This window comes from Trifolium pratense, linkage group LG4 (genome assembly GCF_020283565.1).
Source record: "Trifolium pratense cultivar HEN17-A07 linkage group LG4, ARS_RC_1.1, whole genome shotgun sequence".
NCBI classification, from domain to species: domain Eukaryota; kingdom Viridiplantae; phylum Streptophyta; class Magnoliopsida; order Fabales; family Fabaceae; genus Trifolium; species Trifolium pratense.
The window spans coordinates 40,002,046-40,017,348 of record NC_060062.1 but is presented as its reverse complement, the minus strand read 5'-3'; the positions used below and the strand labels follow the sequence as shown (position 1 = coordinate 40,017,348).

At 32.0% G+C, this 15,303-nt stretch overlaps 2 protein-coding genes across 10 annotated transcripts; both read right to left on the bottom strand.

Annotated features, from left to right (window-relative positions):
- Positions 1-125: 125 nt before the first annotated feature.
- On the bottom strand, positions 126-3,736 carry LOC123924060 (calcium-dependent protein kinase 17). Its single transcript, XM_045976826.1, has 8 exons — positions 2,357-3,736; positions 2,031-2,174; positions 1,790-1,942; positions 1,557-1,672; positions 1,301-1,468; positions 1,053-1,180; positions 844-943; positions 126-681 (listed from the first exon to the last, which is right to left on the bottom strand). The coding sequence occupies exons 1-8, from the start codon at positions 3,009-3,011 to the stop codon at positions 589-591; spliced, it is 1,557 nt and encodes a 518-aa protein (XP_045832782.1). The 5' UTR covers positions 3,012-3,736; the 3' UTR covers positions 126-588.
- A 1,236-nt stretch (positions 3,737-4,972) lies between these two features.
- LOC123923688 (F-box/LRR-repeat protein 16-like) lies at positions 4,973-14,183 on the bottom strand. Of its 9 annotated transcripts, none has more exons than XM_045976399.1 (5): positions 14,054-14,158; positions 12,049-12,145; positions 8,335-8,424; positions 6,072-7,962; positions 4,991-5,489 (listed from the first exon to the last, which is right to left on the bottom strand). In XM_045976399.1, exon 4 carries the CDS (start codon positions 7,825-7,827, stop codon positions 6,076-6,078), a length of 1,752 nt encoding a protein of 583 aa, XP_045832355.1. In that variant the 5' UTR covers positions 7,828-7,962; positions 8,335-8,424; positions 12,049-12,145; positions 14,054-14,158; the 3' UTR covers positions 4,991-5,489; positions 6,072-6,075. The 9 variants fall into 9 exon arrangements, with proteins under 9 accessions (XP_045832359.1, XP_045832355.1, XP_045832357.1 ...); XM_045976396.1 differs by having other exon boundaries at positions 4,992-5,429; XM_045976394.1 differs by having other exon boundaries at positions 4,992-5,424.
- Positions 14,184-15,303: the final 1,120 nt, after the last annotated feature.

Genomic DNA, 15,303 nt, shown 5'->3' with positions numbered 1-15,303 from the left:
GCATACTTTTCTTTTGCCAATTGTCATTAAAGAATTGATAAGTGAAATAATATTCATTTGATTTTTGGCTGTTTCATTCTTCTGAAGCAGGAACTTCACATACATAGCATGCACCTTATTCGACCACTATCTTATTTTCATTCTTCTAAACACCTATGGTATATTTTGAGCCTAGTGATCAAAATATATTGAGGTCTAAAAATATGTTTCAAGTAAATATTTATCGCGTTTTTTAAGATTTATAATTCAATACAATGCATTTCAATATTCACAAACAATTCACATATTTAAATCTAGTCTTGAATAGGAGAAAATACATAAATAACACCCTTTTAATTTGATTCCTAAGTGAACAACAATTACAATATAAGACATGTTACAAGGAAATGAAAACAAAACTAACCCATCAAATACATATAGCACGTTTTATACATTTTTCAAAGGTTAGTTTCGGTTCTTTTCCCCCCTCCAATGTTTTCACCTTTACCTATTCCTCACCCATATATCCCTTCCAACCAAACAATGACCAAGTTTGACAGTCTGAAAGAGAATCATTATCTCTGTTCAACGTCTTCCCTTGGTCCCTTACTAATACAAGGTTGAATTGCGCCTCTTGGTATTTACTTCTGGGTTTCCTTTGCCCATCATTGCAACAAATTCATCATAGTTAATCCGACCATCCTGCACAGACATGCAAGTTTCATTGTAATATTTCTAAATCAAGTCTCAAATAGGCAGGACATTAGGACACTAATCTTTTAATTCTTACAATCTCGATTATAAGCACACAAGAAACACTATCTAAAATATCATCAAATTTAACTTGCCCAGTACAAGACTTACATTATCTGCATCAACTTCTGAAATGATTTCCTTGATGTCTCTGCCATCATGCATGTTATACTCATGGAGAGCTTGCTCTAGTTCTTCAATGGTGATGTACCTGATTATGGAAAAGAATTGAGATTAGAAGATTTAACACCAATTAGTATCTAAAGGAGGGGTAAATATATGTTCAATCCAGTTGATTTTATTTAATTATTTTTCTTTACCCGCTGTTATCTTTATCGAAGTATTGGAAGGCAGTGTAAACATGTTCTTCTCTGTTCATTCGGTTCATGGCCATTGTTGCTGTGATGAACTCGTCATAGTCTATGATTCCATTACCATCAGCATCTGCCTGTAATTTGCAAAAGAAAAAGAAAATGTCTAAGTAATCATGGTAGGCACAGAAGCTGCTTTTTCGCAGAAGTCATTTTGTCATGCAGTACAATACAAAAATGAAGGAGTGATAACTTACAGCTTCCATTAATTGCTTAACTTCTGCTTCAGACAGTTTAGTTCCTTGTTTTGCAAGTCCTTGCTTGAGCTCTTCAATTGTAATGGTTCCACTGTTGTCAGTGTCCATACCCTTAAACATCTGCTTCAATCCCATGATTTCTTCCTCTGATAGGCAGCCAGCAATAACCTACCCATATGTAAATTTTATGATACTGTCAAGAAACTGCACTACAAGAAACTGTACCTAAGATTTGTTTTAACGAAAATGGTACTACCTTTAGAGCAACTTTCTTGAATTGATTCATTGCTCTAAACTGTTTGAGCCTATTGAGCACAGCATTATCAAGAGGTGTATCTGGTGCTTCTCCATCTTCCTTGATCCAAGGATGATCTGTTTTTTGCATAAGTGTTTAATTAGAATTGATTTACATCAATTCGATAGCGATGAAAACAAATTAATTTGCAAACCATGTAAACATAATTGAATAAAAGCAGTGCATATACTTACTCAAAACTTCATATGCTGTTAGCCTCTGCTTAGGATCTGAATTCAACATTTTCCTTACAAGATCTTTTGCTTGAGGTGAAATGGAGGGCCATGGATCGCTCGAAAAGTCAACGTGGCCTCTTAGGATGGCATTGAATATCCCATTTTCAGATTCTGTCAAAAACCAAATCTTAGTTTCAGTTTCAAATTATGCAGACATAAAATCAATTCAAAGAGAAAATTTAAGTGAGTGGATATAAACCTGCCCAAAATGGTGGAACACCACATAGAAGAATGTATAACATGACACCAACACTCCAAATGTCTACTTCTGGTCCATATTTCCTCTTCAACACCTCAGGTGCAATGTAATATGCACTTCCAACAATATCTTTGAATGTTTCTCCTGTCAAAAATTATGACTCCCATGTTATAATATGCTTGAATTTGTAAATTATAACTAAACCTTAAAAAAAATGGCGCCGCAATCAACATAGTTGGGATATCAGTAATTCATAATGATGTCTATGCACTCCCATTTTTTGCGTAAATAAATCTTAGAAAGAAAAAAACTGTAAAATTAGAAACCTTGCTTGTAAAAGACAGATAAACCGAAATCGGTGGCTTTCAGAGGAGCATTCTCATCCTTGTTCAACAATAGGAAATTTTCAGGCTTAAGATCTCTATGAATAACACCCATGGAATGACAAGTATGAACAATTTGAACAATGGTTCTCAACAAGGAAGCCGCAGCGCGTTCTGTATAATGACCCTTAGCAATGATTCTATCGAATAGTTCACCACCTGCACACAACTCCATAACCAAATGAACAGATTGTTTATCTTCATAAGCACCAAGAAGTTCTACAATATTAGGCTGTCCTGTTAGATGATGCATAATCTGAACCTCCCTCCTAACATCCTCAATATCTTCCTTGTTAACAAGCTTTCTCTTGGCGATTGTTTTGCAAGCATATTGTTTTCCAGTGGCTTTGTGTGTGCATAAATGTGTTACACCAAATTGTCCCCTTCCAAGTTCCTTCCCCATGCTATAAGTAGCTTTTACATCTTCCATTGGTCTTCCGAGAACAGGACCCATCGCGGCCGGTTTAGATGATTTAGAGGCTGGTTTTGATGATGGTGGCGGCGTTGTAGCCGATGAATCTCCATTTGCATTGTTTTGTTGATTGGTTTCTCCCTTGTCTTGTGGATCATCAGTGCCACCTGAGCAACAATTGCCCATGGTGGAAGGGAGAATCAACTCAGAAGAAAAGGGATGGAAGGAATATGGGAGGAAGGAAAATAGGTAATGGTAAAAAGGTTATAGATGTTATAACATTGTCATTGGAGGGGTGAACAATGTTTGGAAAGAAAGTGAAATTAATTGAGGAAAGAGGTATTAGAATTTAGAAATTTTGAAGCACACAAAAAAAAAATTCTAAAAAAAAACTTAGAAGAAAAATTAAAGGGTGATAAAGAGGTTGTTAGTTGTTGATTATTGACAGATTGGAATGATGAGAAGGAAAAATTAGAGGAAGGTGATAGATTTTAGGAAGGAAAGAGTCTTTTGGTGTGTGTGTCATACGTTGTAATGAGTTAATGTTTTTATTTGAGACAAAGGTTAGGAGGAAATTTCGGAGAAGGAAAAAATAAAAATGGATTTTGGTATGTTACATAGGTTAATGAATCTTGTTATAACATTGTACAAATGAGTTAAGATTTTGTTTGGAAGTTGTAAAGTAGTTACTAGCATCATAGGACGTGACAAGGTTTTCCTCATTGCATAGCAAAGTGAAAGATCCATACATTTATAGCATAGATAAAATTTATTTTGGCAGACAAATTTGACAACAATAATCAATAAATTTAGATGGCTAATACTGTTTAAGTATATGGTTAATTGCAATGATGAATCTAATAAGGTGTTACGACTCATTAATTATTCACTTGTTTGATGTAATCAACCACAAATGTAAACATTATTAACTACAATTTTCATTATGACAGACCAAATTATGTTATTTATGAACCATATTTTTGTGTTCAATTATACGATGAAAATGACTCCCGTGAGCTTAGTTCAGTTGGTAAGAACATTTTCATAATATATGCAGTAGTCACGGCTCGAACCTCGGACACTCCATATATTCATCTTGAAAGTGATATTTTTAGTCACTAGACTACTTAACAAAAACAAGTGTTTAATGATCTGTTAATTATGCAATATTAAACAATAAACATTTATAATAAGCCAAAGCCATGTAGACTTAATATTGCATAATTATTATAAAATGACAATGAAACATTTTAAAGGTAACAATTAATATGCGATTAAGGAAGTATTAACAAGAATAAGGAAGAAAAAAACTAATTGTTACGTGTTGCAATGATGATTGGCTTTGAACTTGGTAGAGTACAAGTTCGATCCCCACAACTGCGATTAGGAGGGGGTTGTAACCACTTGATGACAAAATTGATTCTCGAACCAGATTAGGCAGTCTAGTGGACCGAATACTGGTGGTGAAAACAAAACAAAATAAAAATGAAAAAATAGTTTATTTTCTCAATGGTCAAATCTAAGGTTATTTGCTGAATTAGCTTACATTGAAGCTTTCTAAAATACTATACTACGAGTCTACGACCCTTCATGTTTGCACATTGGGAGTATTCTATTGATCAATTGGGACTGTTGTAAATTGTAATGGTCAAATCTAATGTTGCATGCATGACTATTCGAAAATGATTTTTATATATATATATATATATATATATATATATATATATATATATAAAAGATAAATAATATAAGATAATTAAATATTCCAATGTTACATTACATCTAATAAAATAAATTCATGAATTAGCATACATTGAAGCTTTCTAAAATATACAACCCTTCACGTTTACACATTGTTGTTTGGCTGCCCTACGAATTTTCTTATGTTAATAATAAATACAAAAGTTGGCTGCACGTTGAATGAAAATTGCTGAATACATAAGCAATAAACAGCAGATTGTGAATTGTCAAAAAAAAAAAAAAAAAACAGATTGTGAAATCAAGAAGTGATCTTCACAAAAACGGATTTTCTTTCATGTATAATATTGTCTATATAGCAATTAATTGTCAATACTGTATAATTTTTTTTTTACCATTTATTTATGAAGTTTCTACCGCCGTTAGTGATGATTAATTCCGTCGAAGAATTTGTGGGGCACACAAAGGTGGGTTCTTCCGGTTAGAATCAGAGATACAAATCAAAGGAATGAACAATGGAGGCTACTAGGGTTTCATAGAATTACATTACAATAGCTTAGAATACAATGAATTGTCTTATGAATATATAGAAAACATAAATAGACTAAATTATTATTATGCCCAAAGCCCAATTACAACCAAAAACTTATTATATTATTAAATCACTAACATATTATCTAACACTTCCCTCCTAACAGAATTTTCTTCATATGCATGAGTCAGAAATCGAATTTCGACTCAGAGCAATTTTCTACGGAGTTTTCTGTTTTAGGAAATTCCGCAGATATTACCAAAGTTGTAATACACCAGAGTTGCATTTCCATCTTCAATATTTGTTACTCCATGTCTTGTAATAGAAATAGTAGATATTGAACTAGTTGCGCCACTGATAGAATCTGTGCTGCCCTTGTGTCAAATAAGTCATTCAGATCATGAAACAGATTATGAAATACCTCCAAAATAAGTCTATAAATGACAACAAAAATAGAACGAATGAGAGACTCTGAAAATTAAGAATCAAGTAGCCACAAGATGAATCAACAAGCAGCAACAAAAGTTAATTAAAATTCAATAGAAACAACATGAAGTACACCAAAGTTGTCCCGTGTCATAGCTTTGCATGCCATCCATTGTAATTTATAATCATAAACACGAAATAAGATCCAAACACTAAGGGTGTGGAAAAATATCGGAGAAAATTTTCTCAAGTATCTAATTGACGAAATGAAGAGGATAATCAATAATTAGTTCAGTTCGGCCAATGATGTGCGCGATTTCAAATCACATCCTTGTCCACACTACCTCTTATTAAAAAACAGAAATTTGTCTCTTGCATATAAGAGAACTTGCATTACACAATAACTTGATCACTGATCAGTTATGATGCACAGACTGATAAGTATATATCTTACATCATAAATTTCTCAACAACAAAGAATCTTAATTTATCAATAAGTTAAATCTTAACAATAACTTAAGCAGTTACCACGCACCGACTGATAAGCACTAATTTAAAAAAGTAATTTCTCAGAAAGAAAAAGATCTTACAGGTTCAATGTTCAAGAAGACATCCATGACGCAAGAAGTGCTTCCTATATTTGTCACTCAAAGGAAAATCAGGTGGAGCTGTTATCTTTCTCAAGGATGGCCTTAAAAATACCATTGAGTCAATAACTTTAGCATGCACTTGATGACAAAGTTGCAAATTGATCTCTCTGAGTTGCGTGCAGTTTTTTACCACTTGCATCACTCCGTTGTCTGTGATATTCTTACAATTTGTCAGTAACAGCTGCAAAAGCCCAGGGCACCTCTTTGAGATGACACAGAGTGCTTCATCGTCAACAATAGTCATTGTCAAATTCAACACCTCCAATTTGGGAACTTCAAAGTTGATTCCAAGTGACTTCACATTTGGACAGTCGGCTAAGTTCAATTCTCTAATATTACAACATCTGCTTAAAATCTGACCAATACCTTCCTCGGATATGGATATGCAAGCGCTTAAATCAAGCAGGTGCAAATTGGAGAAAATGGAGACCAACATTATGATATTGTGATTTTCTAAACAAAAATTGTTAGCCAAGCTGAGATACTTCAATTGAGGGTTTACAACAGAATCCATGGAAGAATTAGAGTACAAAACATGTGAGAATTCCATTATGATCTTGGCAAGTGAAGGACAGTTCCTATTGAGTGCAAACAAGGATGATTCTGTGAGCATGACACAAGAACTAAGGTCTATAGACACCAAATGAGCAAGAAAAAAAGAGGACAACTCGGCAACATGGTGATCACATAGAAAATTAGCATTTCGAATACCCAAATGTAGGAGACGTCGACACTTGGATAACAAATTAAAGAGTCCAGAATAAGTATAGCCGGTGCAACTTTGTAGGACAAGCCTCCTCAAAGGAGGACTTTCCATAGCAATAGAGGAGAGCAAGTTATCCGGGACATGCCACCGCCACAAATGAAGACAAGTCAAACCCTTGAAACCCACCAAGGAGTCAATGAAATGTGAAGTAACAGATAGTTTGTCAATATATGAACTAAAAGGGGAAAGAGATAAAGAGGTCAATGTTGGTCTCTGACTGAGAGCAGAAGTGATGCCTCCAACGGTTAATTGATAAGAGCTAAGCATGATGGCCTCTTTGAGATGCTTGCAGTTCTTAAACAAGTGGTAAAGCAATTGGTCATTGATGTAAGGATGAGAAGAGAGATTAATCTTGCGGAGTTTGACAAGTGACACTGAAAGAGTCTCTATCCCATTTAAAAGGTTGTTGTAATCATGCATTTGTATGGTTGAAGGGTGACTAAGGTCGAGTTCTTCGAGCAAAGGAAAACAATCTACAATGACGTGGAGGTCACTACCATACAGAATTTTAATACGTGAACAAATGAGAGTAGTAATACTACTACTACTACTTTGGGAGAAGGCTCGCAACCCATCTGCAGGAATGGTGGGTTGGTTGGAGAGATTGAGTGATGTCAGGTGGTTGAATCGAAAACAAGAGATTTGATAGAGAAGTGCATTGAGGTCACCGTGGAAGCAAGTGAGGTCGAGGGAGGTGAGTTCGGTGAACCTTTGGAAGAGGCGAGGCAGGAAAGGGAGGGTTTGATAACAGATTTTGAGAGAGAATCGGAGACGGTTGGTGATGGACAGTAACTGTTTGGAGACGACAGAGAGAGACTTCAAGTGGCGGTGGCAGTCCTCGTCTTCATTCAGGAATCTGAACACAAGTTCCCAGCAATCATCCGCTAGATCTAAATTAGATTCTGAACAAGAGTTTCTCTGCCTTTTCATTCTGCCTGTTGCCGCTGCTGTTTTGAGAGTAACGGTTGCTAATGGAGAACTTCTCTATCTATATACACTTTGGAAAATCTGATGGGACCATAGAGTGCAGAGAGCAGAATAAGGACTCCTCAAGTGAAAAAATAACTGTAAAAAACCATGAATCGTAGAATTATCAGATAATGAGTACAATTAATGTTTACTAATTTCTTTAGTATTAAAAGAGTGAGTATTCCAAACTAAGACAAAACTACTCATAAAAATTATCTAGGTATTTAACAAGTGACAAAAACTAAATACTCAATGGATTATTGAATTTTATTCCAAACTAAAATGATCGGTCTCTTTCTAATTATTAGCATAACTTGTGCTATGATTATTGAATTTTATTTCAGATATAGTATGAAACGATGCCAATTTTGTATGGAACTTTCAAACAATGAGCGAGCAATGAAGGGAAACCCATACATTGGAAAAAATGGACAATTAGATAATTATAATCAACACATGGTTTCTCACCTTAGATTGAACAAAGTTAAAATGCACGAACGCGTGGACGGAGTCGGCGACGGCGTTTCAATAAAACATAGAGGATTTCGACGGCGAGAGCTGTTAATTGTGATTCGTTTTGTAGAAAAGGTTGTAAATAAGCTTTTTAAAATAGGGTTAAATATGTCCCTATTTTTAATCAATATACTTCCACATTTTTTAATGATATTTTATATTCATATTTATAATATTATAACAACACCTCCGATAAAAATTTAGAAATTTTTAACATAAGATGAATTATTTATGAATTTTCATATGCAAAAAACAAAAAAAAAAATCATATTTAATTCATCTCTTGTTAAAAAAATTAAACTTTTGTAACAGAGATTCATATCTCTATCTCTATTATATACATAGCGAGATTCTCACGGAACTCTCTCGTGCATTCTCATAGAAATTGCTTAAGTGTCATTTAAGTAGAGAGCTTGCTTACGTGACATTCAATTGAATCTTTTTAAAAAAAAAATTAACAAAAGAATAAAAAAAAGATCTTCTCAAAAAAAATTAAAAAAAAGGAAAAAAAAGATCTTCGTATAAAAAAAATCTTTAAATCTTACTTATTTGTTGGATTGATTGTTGGATATATACAAATTGATCTGTAAAAAAAAAACGGATATACAGAAGCTTATACAATATACAAAATTATGTTCTATTATATATACAGAACTTCAGCCTCAGTGCACACCACAATTGTTAAATTCATTCCTTATAATCGTGCTTCTAAATCTCGTCTCTCTCATTTTTCTATAATTTATGGTTTTATACTTATGTTTATTTGTTCTTTTTAATTTTGATAGGATGAATATCACGTTGGATATGGAGGTGTCCAACAAATAATTGTGTTGGCTAAGATAAATATTTATAGAGCACTTTTATTTTGCTTTTTTTATTCAATTATTTATGATTTTTTTTTAATTTATTGTTGAAAGACTTTATATTGTTCAAAAACTAAAGTTTTTTCGGCAAATGTATTATTAATTTTTTGATGTAGCAAACATGACAAAGATGAGTTCTTAAAGTGGATATTGGATTGACTTATTTATGGCGGTGAGAGTTTTTGTTAGATTAATGAAAATATCCAATGGTGGGTGTGAGGTTTTCATGGATGCGAGTTGCCATGGTTGAAGATAAATGGCAGAGGAAAAAATCCATTCGCAAAGAAGAAGATGAATATAGCTTCAGGGCAGTGTTTGTTAACCGTGTAATTTTTTTAATGAAAAAAAAAAAGAATACACGTGTAAAATTATGATTGTGAACGGTAGGAATATGACCTAGAGTATTGTATCTAAGTTTTTTTTGAAATAAAAAGTGAATGTATTGTTTAAAATTGACGAAGTATGATAGGCATCACAAAAAGTTCATAATTTAAATATTGTACATTTTTACATGTTGTTGATTGAAAATTTTCTATCTCTGTCTCTATCTCTATTATTATATACATAGCGAGATTCTCACGGAGCTTTCTCGTGCATTCTCAATAGAAATTGCTTAAGTGACATAAAATTAGAGAATTTGCTTACGTGACATTAAATTGTATCTTATTTGATTGATTGTTAAAAAAAATATTATTTGATCCATTATTAAAATAATAAAAACTTCTAAAAAAAAAATTCTCTAATCCACATCAAATATATATATTAACAAAGATATTAAAAAAAAATTCTAAGCCATTATTAAAAAAAATTGAATATATATTAACAACCAAAAAAACTAAACAATCCTTCAAAAAAAAAAAACCAAAAAAACTAAACAAACAAAAACAAAAAATCAGATATAAACTTATACAAAGTTATGTTCTACTATATATATATATATAGAGAGAGAGAGAGAGAACTCATTCATCATTGTGGAGTCATTGTGAACACCGCGTAAAAACAAAAAAAAAATTGTAACCTCATTGCACATAAAATACCTTCAAAGATGTGAGAATTTTGGATTACTATAAAATAGGCTGAAACAAGAATGTGAGAGAATGATCGGAAAAGTAATCTTAATTTACATTGTATTTCTCAAGGTAACTGAATGTAGAAGTTTTTGGATTACTATGAAAGTAGTTGTTATCTATTATTCGAGGTCACTGAATGTGAGAGTTTTAAATTACTATGAAAGTAGTTTTTTGTTTTTGTGGGCTAAAAAAAACAAGTAGTTGACATAATTACTTTTCATGGATAAAATCTAAAGATATATAATTTGTTGATATTCAGTTGAATAAATCTATTTTTTAGGGTCTGTTTGGTTCAACATAGGGGGAGGGGAGGGGAGGTATTTTAATGAAGGGGAAGGGAGGTGAAATTTGTACTTACACATATGTTTGGTTCAAAAGAAGGAAGTGGAGGGGAGGGGAGAGATTTTAATTAGATATATGTTTGGTTCAAGAGGGGGAGGAGAGAGATTTTAAAACTAATTTACTTTTTTATCCTTATAATTTTCATGTAGTCTGACAATTTTATAGCTACTTGGTGCGAATTAACCTATATATCCACAATATTTTCTCAATTTTTATGATTGATCTAACCCAAAAATAATATTTATAAGTTTAAACTACCTATAAATATATTTAAAAGAATTTTTTGATAATTATTAACAAAAAAAACCTTGTACTGATACTAATATTGTACAAAAAAAGTAATGTTTATTTATAAGTATAAAGATCTTGTACTAATACTAATATTGTAAATCTTCTTCAAAAAAATACTAATATTGTAAAAAAAAAAAAACTCTTGTATATTATAAGTTATAACATAACAAACTTAATGATATTTTGAAAAATATAATAGTGCATATAAATACTAACTAATATGATGCAGGTAAAAAGTAAATAACAACGTTGATTTTCTATAAAAAAAAAATAACAACGTTGATTCAAAAAATTATATGAACTTTACAAGATAACAATGTAATACAAAAAAAAAAATTAGCATAACAGTTTATGAATATAAAAAGACATGCGTAACAATAAAAAAAAAGTTTGAAAAAAAAAATTAGAACTAAAATATGGATAATTTTGGCATTTTAAAATAATTATGAGGACAATTATGTCAAAATAATTAAAATGGTAATGATATCTTTCTCCTTCCCTCCTCTCCCTTCCAAATCCCCCCAATTTGGGGGGAAGCAAAAATTGAGATTTGGAGGTATTTTGCTCACCTCCTCTCACCTCTCCTCCCCTCCTAAAAATTGAACCAAACACAATTAATTTAAAATATCCCCTCACCTCCCCTCCCCTCCCCTCCAAAACCCCCGAACCAAACAGACCCTTAAGGTCACTGAATGTGAGAGTTTTGAATTAATGTGAAACAAGGTGAGAGAATGATGGAAAAAGTCACTAAATGTGGTAGTTTTGGATTACTATGAATTTTTTTTTGCTAAAAAAATAAATAGTTGTTTTAATTACTTTTCATGGATAAGAACTAAAGATATATAATTTGTTGAGATTCAGTTGAATAAATCTATATTTCAAGGCCACTGAATATGAGAGTTTTGGATTACTATGAAACAGATTGACAAGTGTAACACCCTTAATTTACCCTTTATTTTATTTGCGAAAAATTTAATTTAATTTATTTAATAAGGATGTCACACCTACTCATCCTAACTATGTCCTCAAATGATTAGAAATTATGCAGCGTAGAATAAAAATTAAACCAATAATATAAGTTTCAAAGTCCGAATTGAAATTACCGAATCAAAATAACACAGTCCATTTAAATAAAAGTTTCCCCGACAAAGCAACAGCTATCCGAACGCATCAGCTATGACTCATCACCTACCTGAAAATCTACGGTTGCACACCGTAGAGCCAAGCCAGAAAGGGGAATGTAAAGGTGAGCGACAATACATCAAAAAAAATAACTGAATTAAAACAACATCATGACTAACAAGTAGCAACATCATAAACAACAACAAGACCATCTAAGCGGATGGTCACACGCATTCATCAGTCAACCATAATCATCGATCAACAATTAAATAAAGAGAAATAAACAACAACATTTAGATGGACAAATATAATTAAAATGTATGCAATGCGTATAGACTCGCTACATGCATGTGGTACCAATAACAACGTCATTTCCGGTTTTACATCATGGAGGATCAACATCATTATAAGCAACGTCATTTTCAACTTCATTAAGCAACGTCATTTTCAATATCATTTATACAATTTCAATAAGCAATATCATTGAACACATGAATGAATCCATGTCATGTTATAATAAGCAACGTCATTTTACAACTTCGATTGACAACTTCATCATCATTATAACAACATCAATAAACAACGTCCATAAACAACGTCCATAAGCAACTACAACAACAACAATTACAACATCATAATTTCGGCACAATTCAACATCGTTATAACAACATAGCTCAACATCATTATTCAACAAAATAACAATTCAAACAACACAATTACTATCAACGAGCAACAACTTAAAACAACACCGATACACAACAATTATTAGCAACTTCGAATACAACGCCAACTAAAATTTAATAACACAATTAGTCATTCACTCCTCTCAGGACAGCAACTTATTACTCGTCTTTAACAGAACCTTTAACCCAATTTAACTCGGTTTAGTTTATCAACGAAACGTATGAATTTTAAATCAATTTAATTAATAACAATTGTAAAATAAATTCAAATCCTTAAGATTATATCAAACCAGGGAGAGTGAAGTACACCAGAGGTTTCCAAAATATTCAAAATACAGTACATAAAATTTTTATAATTTTTCACGTAATTGTAATATTTTTAATCACCTTTTTTACTCCAAATAATTAATTAAAAATAGGTACGAGTGTTAAAAAATTACCAAATAAGTACCAAAATTTCAAGAAAATTATTTACTATTTTTCAAGAAAAAGAATAAAAATATTTGGAACTCTCCTGAGCCTCCACGCGCCCGCACGCGCTAGACATGTGAATGGGCATGGTCACGCGCGCACTGTTCATCCTCTTCACCCGTTTTCCTGCAACTCAGGTTGCCCGACCCGGTTTTCTGACCCGGTTCGTTCTTCCTCAATACTCAACAAAATTCGACTTTCTTTATACCGTTTTGACCATCATTGAATTCTAGAAAGATACCCGGTGCCTTTTTTTAAAATCGGCGACCAAATCACATATAAAAAGAAGACTAAAGTTCTCTTTGAAATTCAACAACAACACTATTAAAATCATCCCAAATCTCTCGGTTTTGATTGGTTTTAAACTCTCACGAATCCCAGAAGTTTAAAAGCTTTGCAGACACGTTTAAGAAAAGTTAGAATACTCGAAAACGTTTTAAAATTGAGAATCATCCAATCCGAAAATTCCAACTCTTAAGAACTCAAGAACAACACCAAAATTTAACAACTCAAAATTCACAGGTTTTTATTCAAATCAAAAGAGCACGAATTTAATAATAACAACAACAGAAACATCGTTTGAATTGGAACAAGGATTCAAAGCAACATCGATCACCAATTAGAAAAACACAACTTCTTCTTAAACAACAACTAAATATCATGATTTATTCAATAGTTGTGATTTTTCTCAAGTCAAAATAACAACAACAACAACAACAACAACGTCATATAATGGAATAGGGCATAAGAACGACTTAAACACACACATAATAATAAATAGAGAAACTATGCCTATTGAATTCAGAATTTCAAGAGTATAAAGCTTCCTTACTTAGATTGTAGTGAACTCTCTATATTGAGGTTAAACCCTCCCTTCCCTTGCTTCTCTTCACTCTCCCACGAGCTCTCTATCTTCTCTCATCCTTGCACTCTTATTCTTTACTTTGTTTGTTTGTTTGTTTGTATCAGTATATAATATTATATAATATTGACTCTTCCTAACCTTCCCCTATAGATTAATGCCAAAGGACAATGACATTATTATTATTATTATTATTATTATTATTATTATTATTATTATTATTAAAATGATTTAATGGGAATTAAAAGTGTGTTTCTTCTTCTTTATTCCTTTCTCTACCATTTTCATATTCACACCTTCTACTATGCTATCACTCCTCAATATATAATTTTCTACTCCTTTTCCTTTTAATTTCTAATTAGCAACATCGTTATTTTTATTTATCAACTATTTAATTATTCGTCACACAAAAATAATTAAATAACATCGTCAATCAACACCACAACAAGTCAATCAACACCACAACAACTAAATAATTAAATAAAAAAAATTCTAATTTTTTTGGGGCGTTACAACAAGGTGAGAGAATGATGAGAAAAGTGATAATAGGTGAGAGAATGATGGAAAAAGTGATAATTAATTACTTTTCATGATAAGATTTAAAGATATATAGTTTGTCTTACAAAAAAAAAATATAGTTTGTTGATTTTTAAATAATATTAATATTATTTTAATAAAAAGATTTAACTTTTATTTTTATATAATGTCATTTATACGATACACAACATTTTTACTCCCATAACGTATATTTAAGCAACTCATAAAATATAATATATCTTTATGTAAAAAAAAAGATATAATATCTCAAATTCAACGTTGAACATTAAAATGCAGTTTTAATGCAGTTTTACCCCCTATTTTAAAATGCGGAATTTTACCCCCCTATTTTATAATTTGTTGGATTTTGCCCGCCCCCCCCCCCCCCCCCACCAAAATTTTGCACAAAATCTGCTTCTGAGCCTCAAGTTCAAAGCTTCGCACAGAATTCAATTTGGATCAATAATTCACCAAACTGGTACCAAAACGACTGCAATCGAGTTAGTTTTTCACAAAATCAAACTCCACTAAATTTGGAGTTACAAAGAGAGATTAATTTACGTTTTAGTGAAGGTCTGATCAAATTAATTATCGTATGAAAGTACTACTGGTATTTTCGTCATGCCTCTCACCCTGTAGCTTATTTTTTAATACTATTTACATGTATGGAAAGCTAACGAAAT